The following is an 18,496-nucleotide window of genomic DNA, read 5'->3' on the forward strand; positions in this document are numbered from 1 at the left end:
ATTATATTTTTGTTATATCTCTTCAAAATCATAATACAAGACTGTTTTATCTATTGAATATTATTATTCAGACAGGTTTTCCAAGAGAAAGACTCATCACATCAATGTAGATAATTTTGAAAGCCTACAGATTCAGAAAGTATATATATCTGATATTCTTATAACCCTAAAGAATTTCAATTGAATATTTTATAACTTGTGCATAAATCCTACCAATTTTGATTTGAATGAATTTATTTGTTCATATAGCTTTAATTAATTCTTACATTATAAATAATTACTTTTTAATTGAAACCAATGTTTTAAATTAACAATACTCCTCTTTATTTTATTGGATGGTCTTCCAAATCAACCAAGTGAGATGGTGAGACTCTTATTTAAGTTTTTCTCTTATAGTAACACAAAAGAAACAAAAATCAATTATGTTTTTTAAGAACTCTGATGTCCTTCCACTGGGATTCCATATAATAAGAATCACCCTCTTGAGCATAAACACCAAATTTGAAGTAATGAGATGTTCCGCCTCGATTAGGACCTTGATGCTTGAGAATTCCATCAATATAAACCTTAACAGATTTGCCCACATCATGAATTACATTTAGCCTGAACCATTTGTTGTAGATGTTTGGGACCAGGACTGGGCTCGTGTAGTATGTGAGTGAACCGTTATAAACCCTAACCATTAGAGTTGTGGCATGCTGACTGGCTCCAAAAATTTGCATGATCGAAACACCTGATGTTCCAGTTGGGATGTAGCCATAACCTTCAAATTGCCATAACCCAGATGAGTAATCATGTCCCTGTAAATTAAAGAGATTCCATTCAAGAATTAGAGACACTATCAACAAAAGCTTAAATAACACTTATTTCAACACTGGAAAAGTCTTATGCACTTATGCCAAACCCAATATCGCGACTTAGGGCCGTGTATGTAAACAATACTTTGACACCATAATGGTTTCCTGTATAGTTAATCTTGCTCACCTATTCTTATAAACTGATTTGACAACACATAATTAAATGTTATAATTATATATTTTTCTTTCACTTAAAAAATATTTAATCAAATGTTGTCACGGCAATTTATATTAATAAATTAATATAATTTATTTATATATATAATATTTCTCACCTATTTACAAATTTTGTTGATACCATAAATTCTTAGAATAGTTTTGACGCTAATAAACACAACAAAACAAGAATTCAGTAAAACAAAATTCATATGAAAAGTAGTAAAATTTTGTTTCATCCACCTAATAAGAGTTCAACTAAAAAGAATGACAATTTTGTCAATATTCAAATCTAAATCAAGTAAGAATAAATTTAATCCCAATAAGACAAGATATACGAAATCTAATTCTTAGATAGGGTAAAACACAATAAGTTGAAATCATATTACTGGCCAGTCCTGACAAGCAAACATCATTAACATAAGATACAACAAGTTAAATTAACAGGAATCAGATTATCAAGAAGTTAAATTAACTATAAACTATTATATGCTAAATTTTCTCGCTTACCAATATACGGATCTCAGTTCGTGGCTTGGTTTTGCTAGTAGGAGTGTGAGGCTTGTCTGTGGAGTATACCCACAGCTTGTGAATCCCATTTTGGAAGCTGTATCGCTCATCTGTTGGCACATCATAGGGCGTCTGCACAGAAAAATCTGATGGTTTTAAATTGAGGGACACAAAACCCTCGGTAGGATCAATAGCTCCCGAAGCAAAAGAAGCTTGGTCTGCCATATTGATGAGCTGAAGTGTAAGGATCAAGCACGCTCGTTCCTTCAGAGATATCGACGCCATTTTTGGGCCAGAGATAAGAGCAGAATGTATGGAAGATAAAAGTTTAAAGTAGAAATTTTGTACAGTTGAAGCATGTATGCTGATAGTGATGGTGCGTGTAAATTAAGTAGAATGAGAATTTGGAATATGTAGTGGAACTCCGTGACACTCGTGAGTATATAGGAAGCCAGCACAAATCTAGCTCAGCTGAGAACGACACATCTAGCAGTTGAAAAGAAAGAAGAATAACCCAGGAATTTAGTTTCATTAGTGCATAATGAATCATATGAAAGAATATTTTAAATAACTTTTCATTAATAAAACTATACATATTTATTTTGAGTATGTAAATGAATACACATTTTATGTGTATCATTAATTGGTTCGGTATATTTTAAATTAAAAATAAAATAATATTCAATATATATACTAATTTGTATACTTAAAAATGGATATGTATACTCATTTTCCGTAGCACAAAATGCTATATTATTAACTTATTAGGTTAACAATTAATCATCAAACACATTTAAAAATAAAAACCTTTTCACATTTTACAGTTTACCCAACACAGTTCTGGTATCAATCAAGTCTTCTAAATTTACTTATCGGCTGGAGAATGAAGTGAGGAGACCACATTTATTCAAAGTCTTCTATTGAAGTACCCAATAGAGGATAAAGAAAAATCAACTGACAACCTTTTTTTTTTTGGATCAAGTGGACTTGCATGGAGGCGGAGACAGTATGATATATGGCAAAGTTTTGGAACTGGGATGTCAACCAGCGGTCGGATCATTTAATTGATTAATTGTTTAAAATTAATATTTAAAAAAAAATTATATAATTTAATACTAAAAGTATAATCTGAATTATATATTTAATATTAAAATGCATTTAATTTGATGGTACACATGTATATTTGGTCAGTCAAACAAATTTTAATAAGAATCATTTGGTGGAACGGATGGAGAGAACAGAAGGTGAAACATCAAAGAGATATTTAGAAAAATCATTAAAGGAGGCCATTGGCCTAGAGGAGAATTGGCTCCTTCTTATTCTCTTTTTCTATTCCTTCTACAATAAATCAAAACATTTACGTACTGAGTGATTCAAATATAAATAAAGCAGTTTGTTTCATGTTTAATTTCTATGTCCGATTGAATGAGTTTGAGCTGTTATAAGAGTCCTCTAATATGATCAACATCAAGACAGTGGGGAAATGAAACTGGTGCAACTTTCCATATTAATAATGACTGACAGGAAAGCACAATACGATTATCGAGATGTCATGGCCCATAGGTAACTAGATAACAACAAAATTATTCTTCGTTGATGGCATGCCCATAGGCAACTAGATAACGACAAAATTATTCTCAGTTGAACCAAACTGGAGGCCAACACAAGTCCAAGACACAGACGGATATTATCTTTTCTGTTCATCCACTTTCATAACATATAGCAAACCATAAAACTGAAACTTACTCTGGTATTTATTTAGGCCATAGGATAAAAGACTTGTAGCAGGCCATGGATTGTAACCAACCTACAGCTTGGAGTTGCCCACATCGATCACAAATCGATACCTCACATCAGATTTTGCAAGCCTCTCCATGGCTGTGTTGATTTGCTCCATCTTGATCACCTCAATGTCAGCAGTAATATTGTTCTTGGCACAAAAGTCAAGCATTTCCTGAGTCTCCTTGATCCCTCCAACTTCACTTCCACCGACAAGCCTCCGCCCTGTACCATGAAATTATACAATTCTATAAATTGCAGGCAAGTTCATTGATAAAAGATTCCATCTGTCTAAAGTTTTGTGCAATATATTTGTTATCTTAAAGCCAAGATTCTGTAGGCGTGAGATTTGACAGAAGGATCACTCTTTTGGAGATCCTAATTTTAGTTACTTGAGGTGAGGGCTTTTGGATATGTAACTTACCCAAGACTAAAGGAAAAATAGGCAGCTCTAGAGGCTTCTCAGGCAAGCCCACGGTGATCAGTTTTCCATTAACCTTCAAAAGACTGAGTAGTGGAAGCAGGGGATGAACTGCAGACACAGTATCAATGATGTAATCCATGGTGCCTGTGGCTGCCTGTAAGGTGGAACACAAAACTATCAGTGATTCATGAACAGCCTATTATCGTACAATTGATTTCCCTACAAGCTGGTTTGTATAGAATGACAGATCAAGTTTAGTCACCTTAAGTTTTGCAGGATCAGTGCTAACAAGGAACGAATCGGCACCAAGTCTATTGATTGCTTCGCTCTCCTTCTTTAGGGAGGTACTGATGACGGTTACTTTCAACCCCATGGCCTTACCAATTTTCACAGCAACATGACCAAGCCCACCAAGCCCTGCTACACCCAAATGCTTGCCAGCCTCAGTCATTCCATAATACTTCATTGGGCTGTATACTGTGATACCCGCACACAACAGTGGAGCACCCGCATCAAGAGGCAAGTTGTCAGGAAAGCGAAGCACATAATGCTGATCAACAATGATCATATCAGAATAACCTCCATAAGTTTTTGTCCCATCATGATTAATGGAGTTATAGGTTAATATCATGTTAGGACAGTAATTCTCCAAATCCTGCTTGCAGCAGTCACAATTCTTGCAGGAGCTCACCATGACACCAACACCAACCTTGTCGTCCACTTTGAATTTTGTCACTGCTTTCCCAACTTTCGTCACAACACCAACAATTTCATGCCTGCAGATGAAGAATAAGATATACCATCATAAAAAGTCCTCAAACATGCACAAGCTAAAACACATTTCAAAGCTTAGGATTCATAAAATTAGCTTCACATTATTTATCATTAAGGTTTTCTGAAAGATCATAATAGTCAAGATTAGCAGACCATGCAATTTGTAAGCACCTAAAATTGATTTACATCAAGCCAGGCCCTGACTTGGCAAATAAATACTAAATCATTCAACAGCATATCACAAAAGAATATGTTGCAACACAACCAGGGAAAATTCTATGTAGTTACATCAAATTCAAATCTAAGAATAGAATAACATATGTTAAACATTATGGTTTCAAGAAGAAATAGTATCATACCCAGGAACGAGAGGGTAATTGGAGACACCCCATTCACTTTTGCAAGAATGCAAGTCAGAATGACAAACTCCACAGTAAAGGATTTTGATGGTGACATCGTCATCGCCGTTTTCTCTGCCAATAAAGCAATAAAAAACCTTTATATACGACCAAATTAACATCATCACAAGAAAAGCTGACCTAATTGTCCTGAAACAAAATGTAAACTCCATTTGCAAGCTCAAGCGCAAATGATAAAAATAACCAATCTATGAAACCAGACTTCAGTGGACTAGTTAGATCATTCAATAAAAAGAATCCCTATTAGTCAATCCATTGCACCAAATTGCTCGAAATAGAATTGTTAAGAATCATTGAAAAATCTTACTACCTTAACAGTCACACAACATGTATTCAACATAACGTGCTACTTTTAAAGCATGACCAGGATTACCAATCTGGTACCAAAATAAGACCTGATAACCAACATCACAGCATTCAAGTACCATGACCAAGATTTTTTCCTTCTCCCCTAAAGCATAATCCAGGAACACAGCAATTAAGATCATTTGAAATACAATCAAAGGGGCATGTTAGTCATTCCAGCAAATAATATTTATACAAACAATATTATAAGCTCATAAAGCAGAAAACTTTAAATTAAAAAATTGATTATTCTTGTTGAAAAACTAAAGAGCATATACATACAAAGCCATCTCAAAGATACAACATATATACAAATGCACAAATGCTTGCCAAAAGGAAACAAAAATATAAACCAAAAAAATTTAATAGAAGAAAAAAAAAAGTACCTTCTGGAGAAATGGAAAGGAGAGAGGACTCCAGAGCTATCCCTGGCAGCCCAACCAAGAGCCTTTTGTGGGTGCTCTTCTTCTGGAGATTTCGCCATTCTTATCTCTACACTCTGTAAGTATTTCTTGATGAGTAGAGTGAGGAAATGTGTTCAGTACAGAAGAAGCTAGAGTGTATCTATGTAGAGGAGAGAACTGGAACAGGAACAGTCTTGATGTAACTTGACTATTGTCCACGTTAATAATGCACGAGTACAGGCAGACCTGTCTTGATGTAACTCACTGTTTTGTCAACAATAATATATAATATATTACATAACGGAAATATATATATATAAAATTATCATTTAACACTCTCTATTAACAAATGCATATTTGCTAGAAATTTAAAAAAAAAAAAACTTTTACATTTTCATGATTTTAATATGCGTAAAAAGATTATTTATTTATTTAAATTATTTTATTTTGATAAATGAAGATTAAATTTCTGTTGACATTAAGTTTTTTCTTGGGCAGTCTGAAACTGACTTGCTAGGCGGGCATCTGGATTCTAAGTAGGGATAGAAAGTGAAAAGGTGTAGTTTTTATGGTAGTTTTGATGCTACATCGAAAGATTCAAAACTTATTAGGAAAGTTGCTGTCCAGAAAATATTCTCATCTGGATTCCAAGGAGAAATTTAGTTTAGAGTAGACATGTTAAACGAGTCGGTCGAAGATACGGTTAAAAAACCTGATCTAAAAGGATACAGCCATTATAGTGGATTGTGCCTAGTTTATAGGTCTGGAGATCCGATGGGTCACACCTAAATGGGTCTAGTCTAATGGATCGCATCGAAACTGATGCGATATGGCCTAACACGGTCCATTTTCATCTCTAATTTAGAGAAACAGAAGAGGCAGATTGGATGAGAATATTAATGCAGATTTTAAGGCTTAAAACTGCCAACTGCTGTGGCTTTTAATTGAGGAAACAAAACGGTGGCACATGGAGACCATGCATGTGGCAATTTCTGCGATTCCATTAATATATTCACCCAGAATTTCCAATAAAAATTCATTCATTAGTTGCATACGAAGCATAGGTTGGCCTCTTTTATACTATTTTTACTTTTAGTGATGGGATTTCCAATATTTTCCTTGGTTGGTGTTTTTACCAAACTATGAACATTTATTGTCTATACATATAGAACACTTTGTGATTATGTTTTGGCCAAAAGAATTATTCCCACCCAAGATTTAGTGAAATCCCAAAGTGTTACCTGTTAATTTTCAAAAACTTAAATATTTTCCATTCTATTAAAATTTACTGTTAAAATTAAGCGTAAAAATACTATTTAGTAAAAATATTTAAAAAATAAAAATTTATCACATTCCCTCAGATTTAAAATTTAACAATTTTTCTTTACCCAAAGTTTGAAAAATGATTACTTCCCCCTAGGATTTTTGTTTCCCTTCTCAAGTGACAACTCTGATGGCCGACAGCTAACCTTTCCATCCACCCTCTTCTTCAGTCAACGGTCTACGATTCCAGACAAACTGAAGCTCGATGACGATGACCCACAAAGTGCGATGAGGACAACCCATGAAGCGCGACAATGAGAAGACTAGGAGACACTATCTCCATCTAAAGATGAATCTTCATTGTGCTCTCGAGCTATGATGCTTTGTCTAGGTGTCTCCTGTTGAGGGCTTTAGTTCTCTAGGTGTCTCCCGATGGACAAATCTTCTGTACTCACTTTGGTTCATCTAAAATAGTCGACTATTGGTCGAAGAAGAGGATAAATGGGACAGTCAACTGTCAACCAGCGAAATTATCATTGAGAAAGGAGAGCCAAAACCCTAGGAAAAAATAGTTATTTTTTAAACTTTGAAAGGAGAAAATTTATCAAATTTTTAAACTTTGAGAGAAGAAAATGTGATAAATTTTTAGATTTTTTAAATAGCATTTTTACGTATAATTTTAATAATAAATTTTAATATAATGGTAGGTATTTAGATTTTAAAAAATGAGTAGGTGAAACTTTCAAATTCACTAAACATTGGGTCAGAATAAGTTTTTGGCCGTTTATATTTAGTATCTTGACACAGGACATAAAATAATTATGGATGACAGTGTCACATGTTGTACTTTTTCAAATTTTCTCACAGATGGAACATGTGACTATAATCTGGTTTTACGATTGGCAGCCATCAAGAGTGATCGATTGCTAAAAACAGCCAGTCATCTTCGTTATTTTTCAATCTGATCATTCAAGTTTTCAAGTTGTTTGATTTTAGTTCTCTTTATCAATTCTTCTTTTAGGTTCTTTTGACAGGTATTGTCTCTTTACTGATCATGAGGATAGACAAATAGCTAAGGTTGAAGAGAGTTCAGCCTCTCATAGCTGAAGAGGTTTCACTCTAAAAATTTAGGAGATCTTAAACTTCCTCGTTTCAACTAAAAGTTTAGAAAAACAAGTGAGATTTTAACTCACTTGAATATGTTTTTATCCCATAAACTTATTAATCCTTAAAATGGTTATGTATTGTGAATATAATTCAACCACTAGGCCACTCATGTTAGTGAAAGGTTTGTGATCCAAATCAAAGTGTTAAAGCACAGTGAAATAAACATTTAACACATAAAATTCATACCAAGAAACATATCCCCAAAGCCCTAGAGGTGTCATAGAAAGGGTCTTTCATGTCAAACTTGGGTTCAAAGGCTCCACCTTGTGAGAATCTACCTCGAATCTATTTTTAACACTTTCACAACTTTATATAAGTTAAAATACCTTTTATTCATTCATACAAAGACAACTATAAACACAAAGTTTCACTAAGTGGTTAAGGAACTTAGACAATTGCTAAAACTAACCACCAAATTTGACCGAAAGGTAGGAAAATGACGTTTACGAATTTAAAGAATAAAACTTTTTATTTTTTTGATCAAACCTTGTGTGGAAAATGCTCATTTGACATTATTATTATTATTATTATTGTTGTTGTTGTACAAGTGATGACACAATGTAGGTATAAATAATAAAACGATATGAACTCAATTTTGAGTATAATTAAATACATAGTGTTTGGTCATCATGTGATTCGGTGATTATAAATTAACGATAAAATAACATTTAATTATACACTGAGATATTACCTATTTATCTAATTATATATTAAAAAATGTGTTCATATTCATGTGTAAATGGAAATAGAGCTTCTTAATATGAGTTATGAGCGGTATATAATTTATTAATTGTAAATTGAAAATTGTGGATCGAGATTTCTACACGGCAAAGACTACAAAGATTGCAAGGCTTGGGCTATTCCTTTGTAATTGGCCCAATTATTTCTTTCCTCCGGGGCAGCTCAGCCCAGACCGATCTAACATGTATGCTAACAGCCCATCATTGTTGCTACAAATATTCTTCCTAATAAACATGAAAGATGGAGAAATCAAAAATTAAGAAATGGCTTGCCAATGCAATCCAAATAACAAATTGAGGGAAATTATGCGATTGAGAAATCACTAGAAACTTGATATTTAATTTTTTTTTAAAAATCCATACATATTATTTTATTTTTGTTCAAGAATCATCTCACTTCATTACATTACGAAAGCTTATTCTATTTTCTTTGAATTACTGGATTCAGAAGAGACTCTAGGCAGTTTCCCACAATCATAATCAGCAACAGTAATGATCTGGCTAAAGAGAAACATGTAAAAGAGAGCTCTCAGGATTTTCATCCACCAATTTGACCCTGCTTGTTGAATCCACCCTGCAAGGAATGCCCCTGTAACTATCCAACTCACACGCCATTTTCTTTCCTGAACGTAGCCATCTAAAGCCTGAGCAATTGCCCCTGGAATAAGTCCTCCATTTTTTAACAGGGAATTGCCAATGTGTCGGCCGAGTACTACTGCATCTTCTAAAGCTGCACAGCCACCTTGTGCAAGGTCAGGTGTCATGGGGTGCATCGCATCACCGGCCACCGTGATGTTTCCCTTCCTTAAATCGCCAAAAGCAATGCCCCATGGATACCTGAACTTCAACGGAGCCCATGTCAATGTTGAAAGCTCGCTATGCCGGACCATATCTTTGTATCTTTCAGGGAAATCCTTGGCAAAATTCTCAAGTATTGCTTGTTTTAGTGATTCTGGATCTCTTGCCATTATTTCCCCTGGAAACAAACAAAGCCAATTAAATGGGTCTTCCCGTCACCTATTGCCAATCACTAGGTAGCAAGTAAGAGTGGATACCAACTAAGTTGAGCTCTAACACCCTTTGGTTTGAATTCGTTTTGAATAAAAAATTGATCAGTTTGAATATAGCTCAAATTCATTGAGCCCAACTTCTTAGACTAAGCCGGTTTAGTTCAAATCAAGCCCTAGTAGCTGAGGGATGTATAAAATGACACTAGTAAGAATGCAAACCTGTTGAAGATCTATAAGACAAGAACCAATAAACTTCTTTGTCATTCAGAGGAACAAAACCAGCCCTTATGCCTACATCTAGAAATTGACTGACTTCATGCTTCAAGCCATGGCCATCAGGAAACACAGCCAGTCCACGCACGGCTGATCTTCCTGATTCCACCGCTGCTCCAAGTCCTAACCAGCGTGCCACAATCGAGTTTACACCATCGCATCCTATCAGAATCTGAAACCAAAGCAATAACCAATTAGGAACTAAAACTAAATCACAAAATTAACAAAAAAAACATGCCACTTAATTACCTTGGATTTGATTACAGTACCATCACTTAAATGTAAAACAGGAATGGGAGAACCGTTCAGTGATTGTGTTTCAATGGCGTCAATCTGGGAAGAAAACCGAATTACCCCAATCGGCAATTCGTCTGCCAAGGCCTCTAATAAGGTTTTTCGATGAACTGGTCTGGGTCCAGCTCGAAACCCGGTGGCTTCAGGTGCGGCAAGTGAGACTTCCCTAGTAGCTCCAGTTCTAACATCGGTGAAAGATCCCCTGTAATATCACAAAATAACTAATTACTTTTGGATCGCTTGTATAAATAAATGATTAACCAACAAGGTTGTGAAGATTTTTGGTTACCTCTTTATAGGAGCATAGATGGAAGAGAGTTTGTGGGCAACACCAAGAGCATCAAGAGCAAACCATGCGTTGGGGCCGAGGGTTAAAGCAGCACCAGTGGATCGGAGGCCTTGAGCTTTTTCTAAAACCAAGGCTCGAATTCCAAGTCTTTGCAGAGCCACCGCCGTGGCCAACCCTGCTATCCCTGCACCAACTATCACCACCTCTTCCTCCACCATTTTCATCAATAATTTTCTTCTCTTTCTTTGTCTAAAAAACAACTGCTGTGCCTCTATTGCATCAAATAAATCACTATCAACTTATATACAAATTTTCAGGTACAAAAAGGAAAAATGGATTCAAACTCCTGTCAGTCGGACGAAGTGCATTAATAATTTTTTTAGATCAAGTCATGGGGACAATGCCCTTGAAGAGGTTAATTTTTCAATAATTTAGTGAAGGTAATGAAAGACATCACGTGGGACTTGACTTTTCTATTCTTGAAATATTGGGATCAAAATTAATAAATAAATTATTAAATTCAACGAACCGTCCCTTTCAAAGGGCGGTTGATTAATAATGGAACTCCCAAAAAAAAACAAAAGAATCCCAACACAGAGGTGTTGTTTGATTCATGGTAAATCTAATTTTTATTAATAAAATTATGTTGTTTAGTTGATAATTAGAAAAAAAAGATTAATCTTATTAGTAATTTCATTTTAAATATTTAAAAATTATCAATATAATCTTGATTTTATTATTATTTTATCTTTATTTTTTAATTTTTTAAATAAAAATAACCAAATTTTTAATTAGTATAAATAATATTTTATAATAATTATACTTAAAAACATTTAAGTAAAAAAATATTCTAGTATATTTTTATTACATCTATCTAAATATAATAATTATTTATATCTATCTATTTTTATCAAATATAATAATAATAATAATTTATATTTAATAATCTTAAAAATAATTTATCTTCCTAATAATATTTTATTTTTTGTAATAAAATATTATATAAACCAAACGCATCAAAGGGTTATACTTTCATAGCGAGCATGTTAAAGTCAAACGAAATTACCCTAGTATATAAATTTGATTTAGACTTATGCTTTTTTGTGAAATAAATTGATCTGATTATGGTTTTTTTTAGTTGCAAATATATTATTGTGGTTGAAGAGGCTTAAAATTAAGTAATAAAGAAATTTGGCATCAAATTCATTCAATTTTCAAAAAAGAAAAATGAATAGTTAACTATGAAGGTATAACAATTGAATTAGAATTGTTTTATTATAAAATTAGTTATAATTAATTAACTATCCGAAATATTAAGTGGTAAAGTGAAAATAGAAGACAGTTTGATATAAATTTATTCTTAATTGGATAAAGAAAAGCCGCCATGCTTGAATCAAACCCCAGGGTCTGCCTTTTGACTCCAATCATTAAGTGAAAAAAAGGAGCCTTGATGGAATCCCCGCAGAAGCAATTGAATAATACTAAACTATCCAGGGAAATTATATTAAATGACCAAATTACCCCTCTATTAAGCAAAAAAACCCAATTTCCCTATTGATAAGCAAAAATATCCAATTTTCTTATTCCTAAATAAAAATACCCTAAACTTTTTTTAAAATACCAAAATTATCTTTCACCACATCTATATAAACCTTCTATCTCACTCTTATTGCACATAGTTCTCATCTCATTCAAGCACTCACTCTCACTCTCATTTTTACTCAATATAAATTAGTACGAATTCGTTCGAACGAAAAAAGTTCGTATTTTTAAATTCGAATCGAAAAAAGGTTATTCATGAAAAAAAGTATTTATACGGATTTTAACCTAAAAACTTAATTTTATTTATTAAATCTAGTTTATATGTCATGTAAAAGGGATACTTGAATATTAGATAATAATATAAGGGTTAAATAAATGCTAGAGAAATATGAGGGGCATTTTGATATTATACAATATATAAAAGATTTCAATAACATGTTAACAATAAATAGGTATATTTTGATACAAGACAACATATAAGAGTGTTAAATGAAGTGTTAGATAATTATGGGGGTCAAATGAAATGTTATAAAAATATGAGGGACATTTTGATATTAAACATTGTAAGAGCATTATAAATGAAATTTTAGGAATAGATAAATGTATTTTGATATGAGACAACATACAATGGTGGTAAATGTAATGTTAGGTAATTATGAGGGTAAAAAAATATTAAAATAACATAGAGGGTATTTTGAAATTACATAATACATGAAAGATTTAAATAATAGGTTAAGAATAGATAGATGGTTTTTTGATACAAAAGAACATAAAATGGTGTTAAATGAAAGGTTAGATAATTATAGAGGGTTAAATGAAATGTTAAGAAAAACATGGGGGTATTTTGATAATTCATAATATATGAAGGATTTTAAAATATGTTAAAAATGAATAAATGTATTTTGATAATAAGAAACATATGAGGGTATTAAATGAAATATTAGATAAGGGGTTAAATGAAATGTTAAAAAATATAGGGGGTATTTTGATAGTAAACATAGTAAGAACGCTTTAAATGAAATGTTAAGAATAGATATATACATTTTCATACAAGATAACAGGAAAGATTGTTAAATAAATTATTAGATAATTATAAGGGGTTAAATAAAATATTAGAAAAAATATAGGGGGTATTTTGATATTAAACATTGTAAAAACGTTTTTAATTAAATATTAAGAATAGATAGATACATTTTGATACAAGATATTATGCAAGGGTGTTAAAGAAAATATTAGATATTTATAAGGGGTTAAATGAAATATTAAAAAAATATATGGGGTATTTTGATATTAAACATTGTAAAAATGCTTTAAATGGAATGTTAAGAATAGATAGATGCATTTTGATACAAGATAACATACAAGGTTGTTACATAAATTGTTAAATAATTATAGGGGGTTAAATAAATATTAGAAAAATATAAGAGATTTTTTTATATTAATAATTGTAAGACTGTTTTACATAGTTATTACAGTTTTTTGTTATAAATAAATAATTATTTCTAAAAACTTGTCATTGCAGGATTGATAATTAAAATGGATAGGTATGCATTGGTTCGTTACTAAGGAGAATGGATTCAAGGTGACGACAACACAATGAAATATATTTGAGGATCCAAACAATTGATTAAAATTCCTTATGGAACAACATTTGAGGGATTTATTGAGCTTTTGAAAGAGTCTTGCGGTATTGGTCCAATGAAAAACTACCTTCAACTATTAATGAAACCAAGAAAAATTGAGCTCGATTGCCCCGTACAGATCCAAAATGATGAAGATGTCCAATGTCTTATTGATATGTCTCAATACTTATAAGAATGTATTTCTGTTTTTGTTAGATGTACCCCAATTGAAGGGCAAGAGGAAGAAGATGAAGAAGAAATTAGTGGAGTGAAAAAAAAATATAATTTGGAAAACTTGATTTATTTCAATAATGACCCATTGTATATTACAAACTCATGGGCTCATGAAGAAAAAGATAGGGTTCCTAACTAGGGTGACTTTGATGGAAATGATATGTCCGATATTCCTTCTAAAGAGGTAGAGCCCAAGTATATACCACTAGTTACCGAGAGTATGGATAGTTTGCAGCTTGAAGATCTTATTTCAAGTGGTAGAAATTATTTTGGGTCAGTATTTGACAATTTCCCCACTAATCCGTTTAGGTGGCTTCCTGATTTTTCTCCAAAACTATCAACATCATCAGGTAATACCAGATCGATCCGAGAGAAGAATGGTGTAAAGGTTGGTGATATTTTTCATAATAAAGTATAATTGAAAGATGCTATGAAACAATTTGCCTTAAAGGATTTCAATTTATGGTCAAGAAGTTTGGCAAGGCACGATGGGAAATTAAATGCAACGCTGAAAATTGTGAGTGGTATATACATGAAACAAGTCCAAAGTCGGTGAAGTGTTTCAAATCAACCAAATGAATCTTACCTATACATGTTTGGTTGATCAAATCATGCCACATCACAGACAAGTTGGGGCCCGAGCTTTAGGTCAATTAATGAGGTTAAAGTTTGTGTTGATTGATCGAATTTATCGGCCTAAGGAAATAATTGTGCACATCGTCGACTAGTATAAAATTGACATTTCATATTCACAGGTGTGTGGAAAAAAAGGGAATTGAAATTTGAATTCTAAATGTTGAAATACCTAGAATATCAACAATCAAAAAATCGTTCGAAAATCTGGATAATACGAGTCGATATATCATAAAATAGTAAAATTCAAAACTGAAATTCGAATTCTATACATTGAAATACCATAGAATGTGAACAATCAAAAAATCGTTAGAAAATATAAAAAAAAGGTCGATTTATCATAAAACGGCAAAAATCGAAAAAACGAAATTGAAATTCGAACTCTATAAATTGAAATACATTAGAATGTCACCAATCAAAAAATCATTCGAAAATCTGAAAAAAAATGCACTCTATGATTTCTGAAAAAAAAAATCATAATTTTTTTTTTTTGTGTGTATATATATACACACACATACACAATTCTCACATGAAAAAAAATGCAAGGGCACACTTTTTTTTTTCTTCTTCTCGAAAAGAAAGGAATCCATAGCACACATATGTATTATTATGTGCCTTGAGAACCCTAGCCGCAATATATTTAATGAAAGTCTCTTTTCTTCTTCAGGCCTTGAGTTTCATCAAAATACCACATATACCATCCTCAAAGTTTAGTAGCCTTTGAGCATGGTTTTAGCTTCCAATCATGTTCATTCTTCATGTGGATACCAAAGTTTAGACCTATACTTGGTTTTGGGAGCGACTTTGTGATCTGTCTCAATCAATGAAAGTAAAAAAAGCCGCCTACATAGGTATATTTAATAAACACTTTATAAGTATAAATAACATGTTTATGAATTAATTATCCTACAAGGCAATCCATAAAGGGTTTTTGTGGTATGTTTGTTTATTATTAAAATTTTGTAATTGCTATTTTGTTGTCTAAGGGCTGCAAATTCTCTACAATGGCATCAAAACCAACCTTGAGGAATTAATTAACAAAATTATATCAATGAATTTATTTAATTCAATTGCATATTTGTTAATGTCGAATTAAATGTCATTATAAATTGTAATTGTATGTTATAAAATTGTTGTTGCAATTTTATAATTGATGTTATTTTACTTTAAATTGTTGGCTAATGTTTTGTTGTTCCATTATGTTTAAGGCCATGCAAACAATATAAAATTTGTGTTATATTTATAGTATTTTAGTTTCTTGACTTTCTTTGATATTTTCAAAGTTTGCAGGTTATTAAAAATTCAATTGATTGTCATTAGGTTTCAAGTTGTTGCGTGAAATCACCTTCGATATGCATTGTTAGTATTTCAAGGGTTGTCATTGGCGTAAGGATGGCATTCATGTCATATTACCCCATCTTGATGAAGGCGTACTAGATTTGGAGAAGTTTTTTAGCAATTACATCAATGCAAAACTTGGAAAACATGTCATGAATGGGTGCACGCGAAACAATGCACAACCGTTCGTTGACGTATCTTGTTGCTAGAATGAACACAAACTTTCCCTATTGTCGACATTCTGTAGAGTAAAACCCATGCATCTTTGATGAACGTTCGTTCATCTATTGAAAACATGCTCATTCGCTTGGACATTTGTTCATAATTCACCTAGTTATTCACGTATCTGAAATTTTGTGGAATTTCAAATACATAAAGATGAATGACTGTTCTTGAGGTTTGCACACCCATTCAAGGTGGAAATTACAGTTTTAACCTAGTTTTGTTGAATTACAAATTTGAAATCTTTTTGAGTTGAATTGTAATTATGGAAACTTAAAGGACTAAAAGAAATTAACACTTGAGTAAAATAATTAAAATTAATTAATTTCAATTTTGATTATGATGTATATATGTTTGTATATGCATGGTGTTCGATATATAACTTAAAAAACTTATGTGAATGCTTTTTATTTTTATTTATTATTTTGGGTTTGTAATTATTAAAATAAAACCTATGTGTTCTATCTTCTCTATAATTTTATTGTACTTCTCTTCTTACCTAACTCCCCTTGAATATAACTCAAAATTTTTTACTTTACGAATGTAAAATTAAAATAGGATTTAATTTTTTATTATTAGAAAAATTGTAAGTAAAAAACGAAGCCATGTATAATTGAAAACTAAAATGAAGGAATTATTGAAGACCTAAACGGTAGGACCCAGGTTGACTAGTCAATCCTTTAGGGCTTGAGTAATAGTAAGGTAAACCTTTAGCGAGGATGTTGAGTCCCATAAGGGAGGTGTATATAATACCCTTAGGAAAATCTCACATTGATAAGACAAAGGAGAGATGTTGAGATTAAGTGTGCATCTCACATTGCTCAGGAATGCTAAGTTCAAATTAGTTAAATAGCTTGAGTGTCTTAAATTATTAAGACATGTTTTGAGTTGTAAACTCTAGAAACAAAATCATAATAGATTATATGTCCAAAGTAGATAATATCTTGATAGTGGATCGGGTTGTTGGACCTGCAGTGTTGTAATAATAAAACTCTTAAGGTTATTTAGTATTCTTTGTAGTATCTTTTAGCAGTCTCTACTTTGTGATTTTCATTTTTGTATTTTGATACATACCCTTTTGTCGACTCATAGCCTCCAAGTCTCCTTTAACTAGAATCTCCAACACTTACCATTCTTTAAACAATGTGCTGAGCAAGTTCGAACGTGTCTAATTTATTCACATTAAGTTTCCCTTTTATAGCAATGGGATTGATTCGGTAGGTGGCAATTGTCTAGTGAAATGAAAGGCAAAGTTTGGTCACTAAACAATGTGTTGTTTTAATTTCAATTTAAATAGAAAGGGTAATTTGGTCACTATATTATTAAGGGTGAGTTAGTATTTTATATTCAATTACTAAATTAAATAGTTTAAATTAATATTTTTAATTAAATTGATTAATGAGGATATTTTAGTCATTATACTAAGAATGAGTAAATGAGTCATTTAAACCATAACAAAATTATAGAAGATATTAACAAAATTGGATGGTGAGTGGTATTTTAAATTTTCAAAACTTAGCTAATAAAACTTTATCAATGCGTCAAACTTTGGGTAGGAAAGCTTTTGGCTCCTTTTTTATTTGAAGAAGTTGACAAGTAGTTCTTCCTTATTTATGAGATTAACTTTTATAAAGTTATATTTATTTATTATGGAAAGGATAGAAAAATTTTTCTTTAAATAATTCTAAATATGTGACTGCCAAAGAAAACATTTATTATTCGAGAAAGAATGATATAAAGTGTTGTTGTCTTATTTATTCATGGATTGTTTGTTTGTTTTTCATACGTCTTTTTTTTTTTTGGGAGTGTTGGAGTGAATTTAAAGAATAAATATAATTCCAATGTTAGGAGTGATAAAAGATATATATATATATATATATATATATATATATATATATATATATATATATATATATATATATATATATATGAATGATTAAATCTATAGTGAAACTATTTTTTTCCTTATAATAAGAGGATTGTGAAATTTGTACCAATAAAATAGATGGGTATTTTAAAATATTGTTTCTTCGATAATTTGCAAATATATTAAGTTTAAAAAACTAAAATTGGAAGGCTCCATAAGATGTATTATCCTACTTAATATTCATTATTAAGTTTAGAGAAATCTAAAATAGATTTAGAGTTTCGAATTTTGGAGTGAATATTTATGCGTAGAACCCACAATTATTTAAGTAGGG

General features: G+C 31.7%; 3 protein-coding genes across 3 annotated transcripts; all 3 read right to left on the bottom strand.

Moving 5' to 3' along the window:
• Positions 1-300: 300 nt before the first annotated feature.
• Positions 301-1,907, bottom strand: LOC123199528 (citrate-binding protein-like). Its single transcript, XM_044614566.1, has 2 exons — positions 1,524-1,907; positions 301-800 (listed from the first exon to the last, which is right to left on the bottom strand). Exons 1-2 carry the CDS (start codon positions 1,806-1,808, stop codon positions 417-419), a joined length of 669 nt encoding a protein of 222 aa, XP_044470501.1. The 5' UTR covers positions 1,809-1,907; the 3' UTR covers positions 301-416.
• A 1,092-nt stretch (positions 1,908-2,999) lies between these two features.
• Positions 3,000-5,904, bottom strand: LOC123198687 (probable cinnamyl alcohol dehydrogenase 9). Its single transcript, XM_044613435.1, has 5 exons — positions 5,651-5,904; positions 4,860-4,973; positions 3,989-4,502; positions 3,727-3,880; positions 3,000-3,527 (listed from the first exon to the last, which is right to left on the bottom strand). The coding sequence occupies exons 1-5, from the start codon at positions 5,746-5,748 to the stop codon at positions 3,331-3,333; spliced, it is 1,077 nt and encodes a 358-aa protein (XP_044469370.1). The 5' UTR covers positions 5,749-5,904; the 3' UTR covers positions 3,000-3,330.
• Positions 5,905-9,150: 3,246 nt separating this feature from the next.
• Positions 9,151-11,137, bottom strand: LOC123198568 (monooxygenase 2-like). The gene is made up of 4 exons (XM_044613271.1): positions 10,705-11,137; positions 10,371-10,617; positions 10,068-10,293; positions 9,151-9,814 (listed from the first exon to the last, which is right to left on the bottom strand). Exons 1-4 carry the CDS (start codon positions 10,926-10,928, stop codon positions 9,255-9,257), a joined length of 1,257 nt encoding a protein of 418 aa, XP_044469206.1. The 5' UTR covers positions 10,929-11,137; the 3' UTR covers positions 9,151-9,254.
• Between the last annotated feature and the right edge of the window lie 7,359 nt (positions 11,138-18,496).

The sequence above is a fragment of the Mangifera indica genome, chromosome 16 (genome assembly GCF_011075055.1).
Source record: "Mangifera indica cultivar Alphonso chromosome 16, CATAS_Mindica_2.1, whole genome shotgun sequence".
NCBI classification, from domain to species: domain Eukaryota; kingdom Viridiplantae; phylum Streptophyta; class Magnoliopsida; order Sapindales; family Anacardiaceae; genus Mangifera; species Mangifera indica.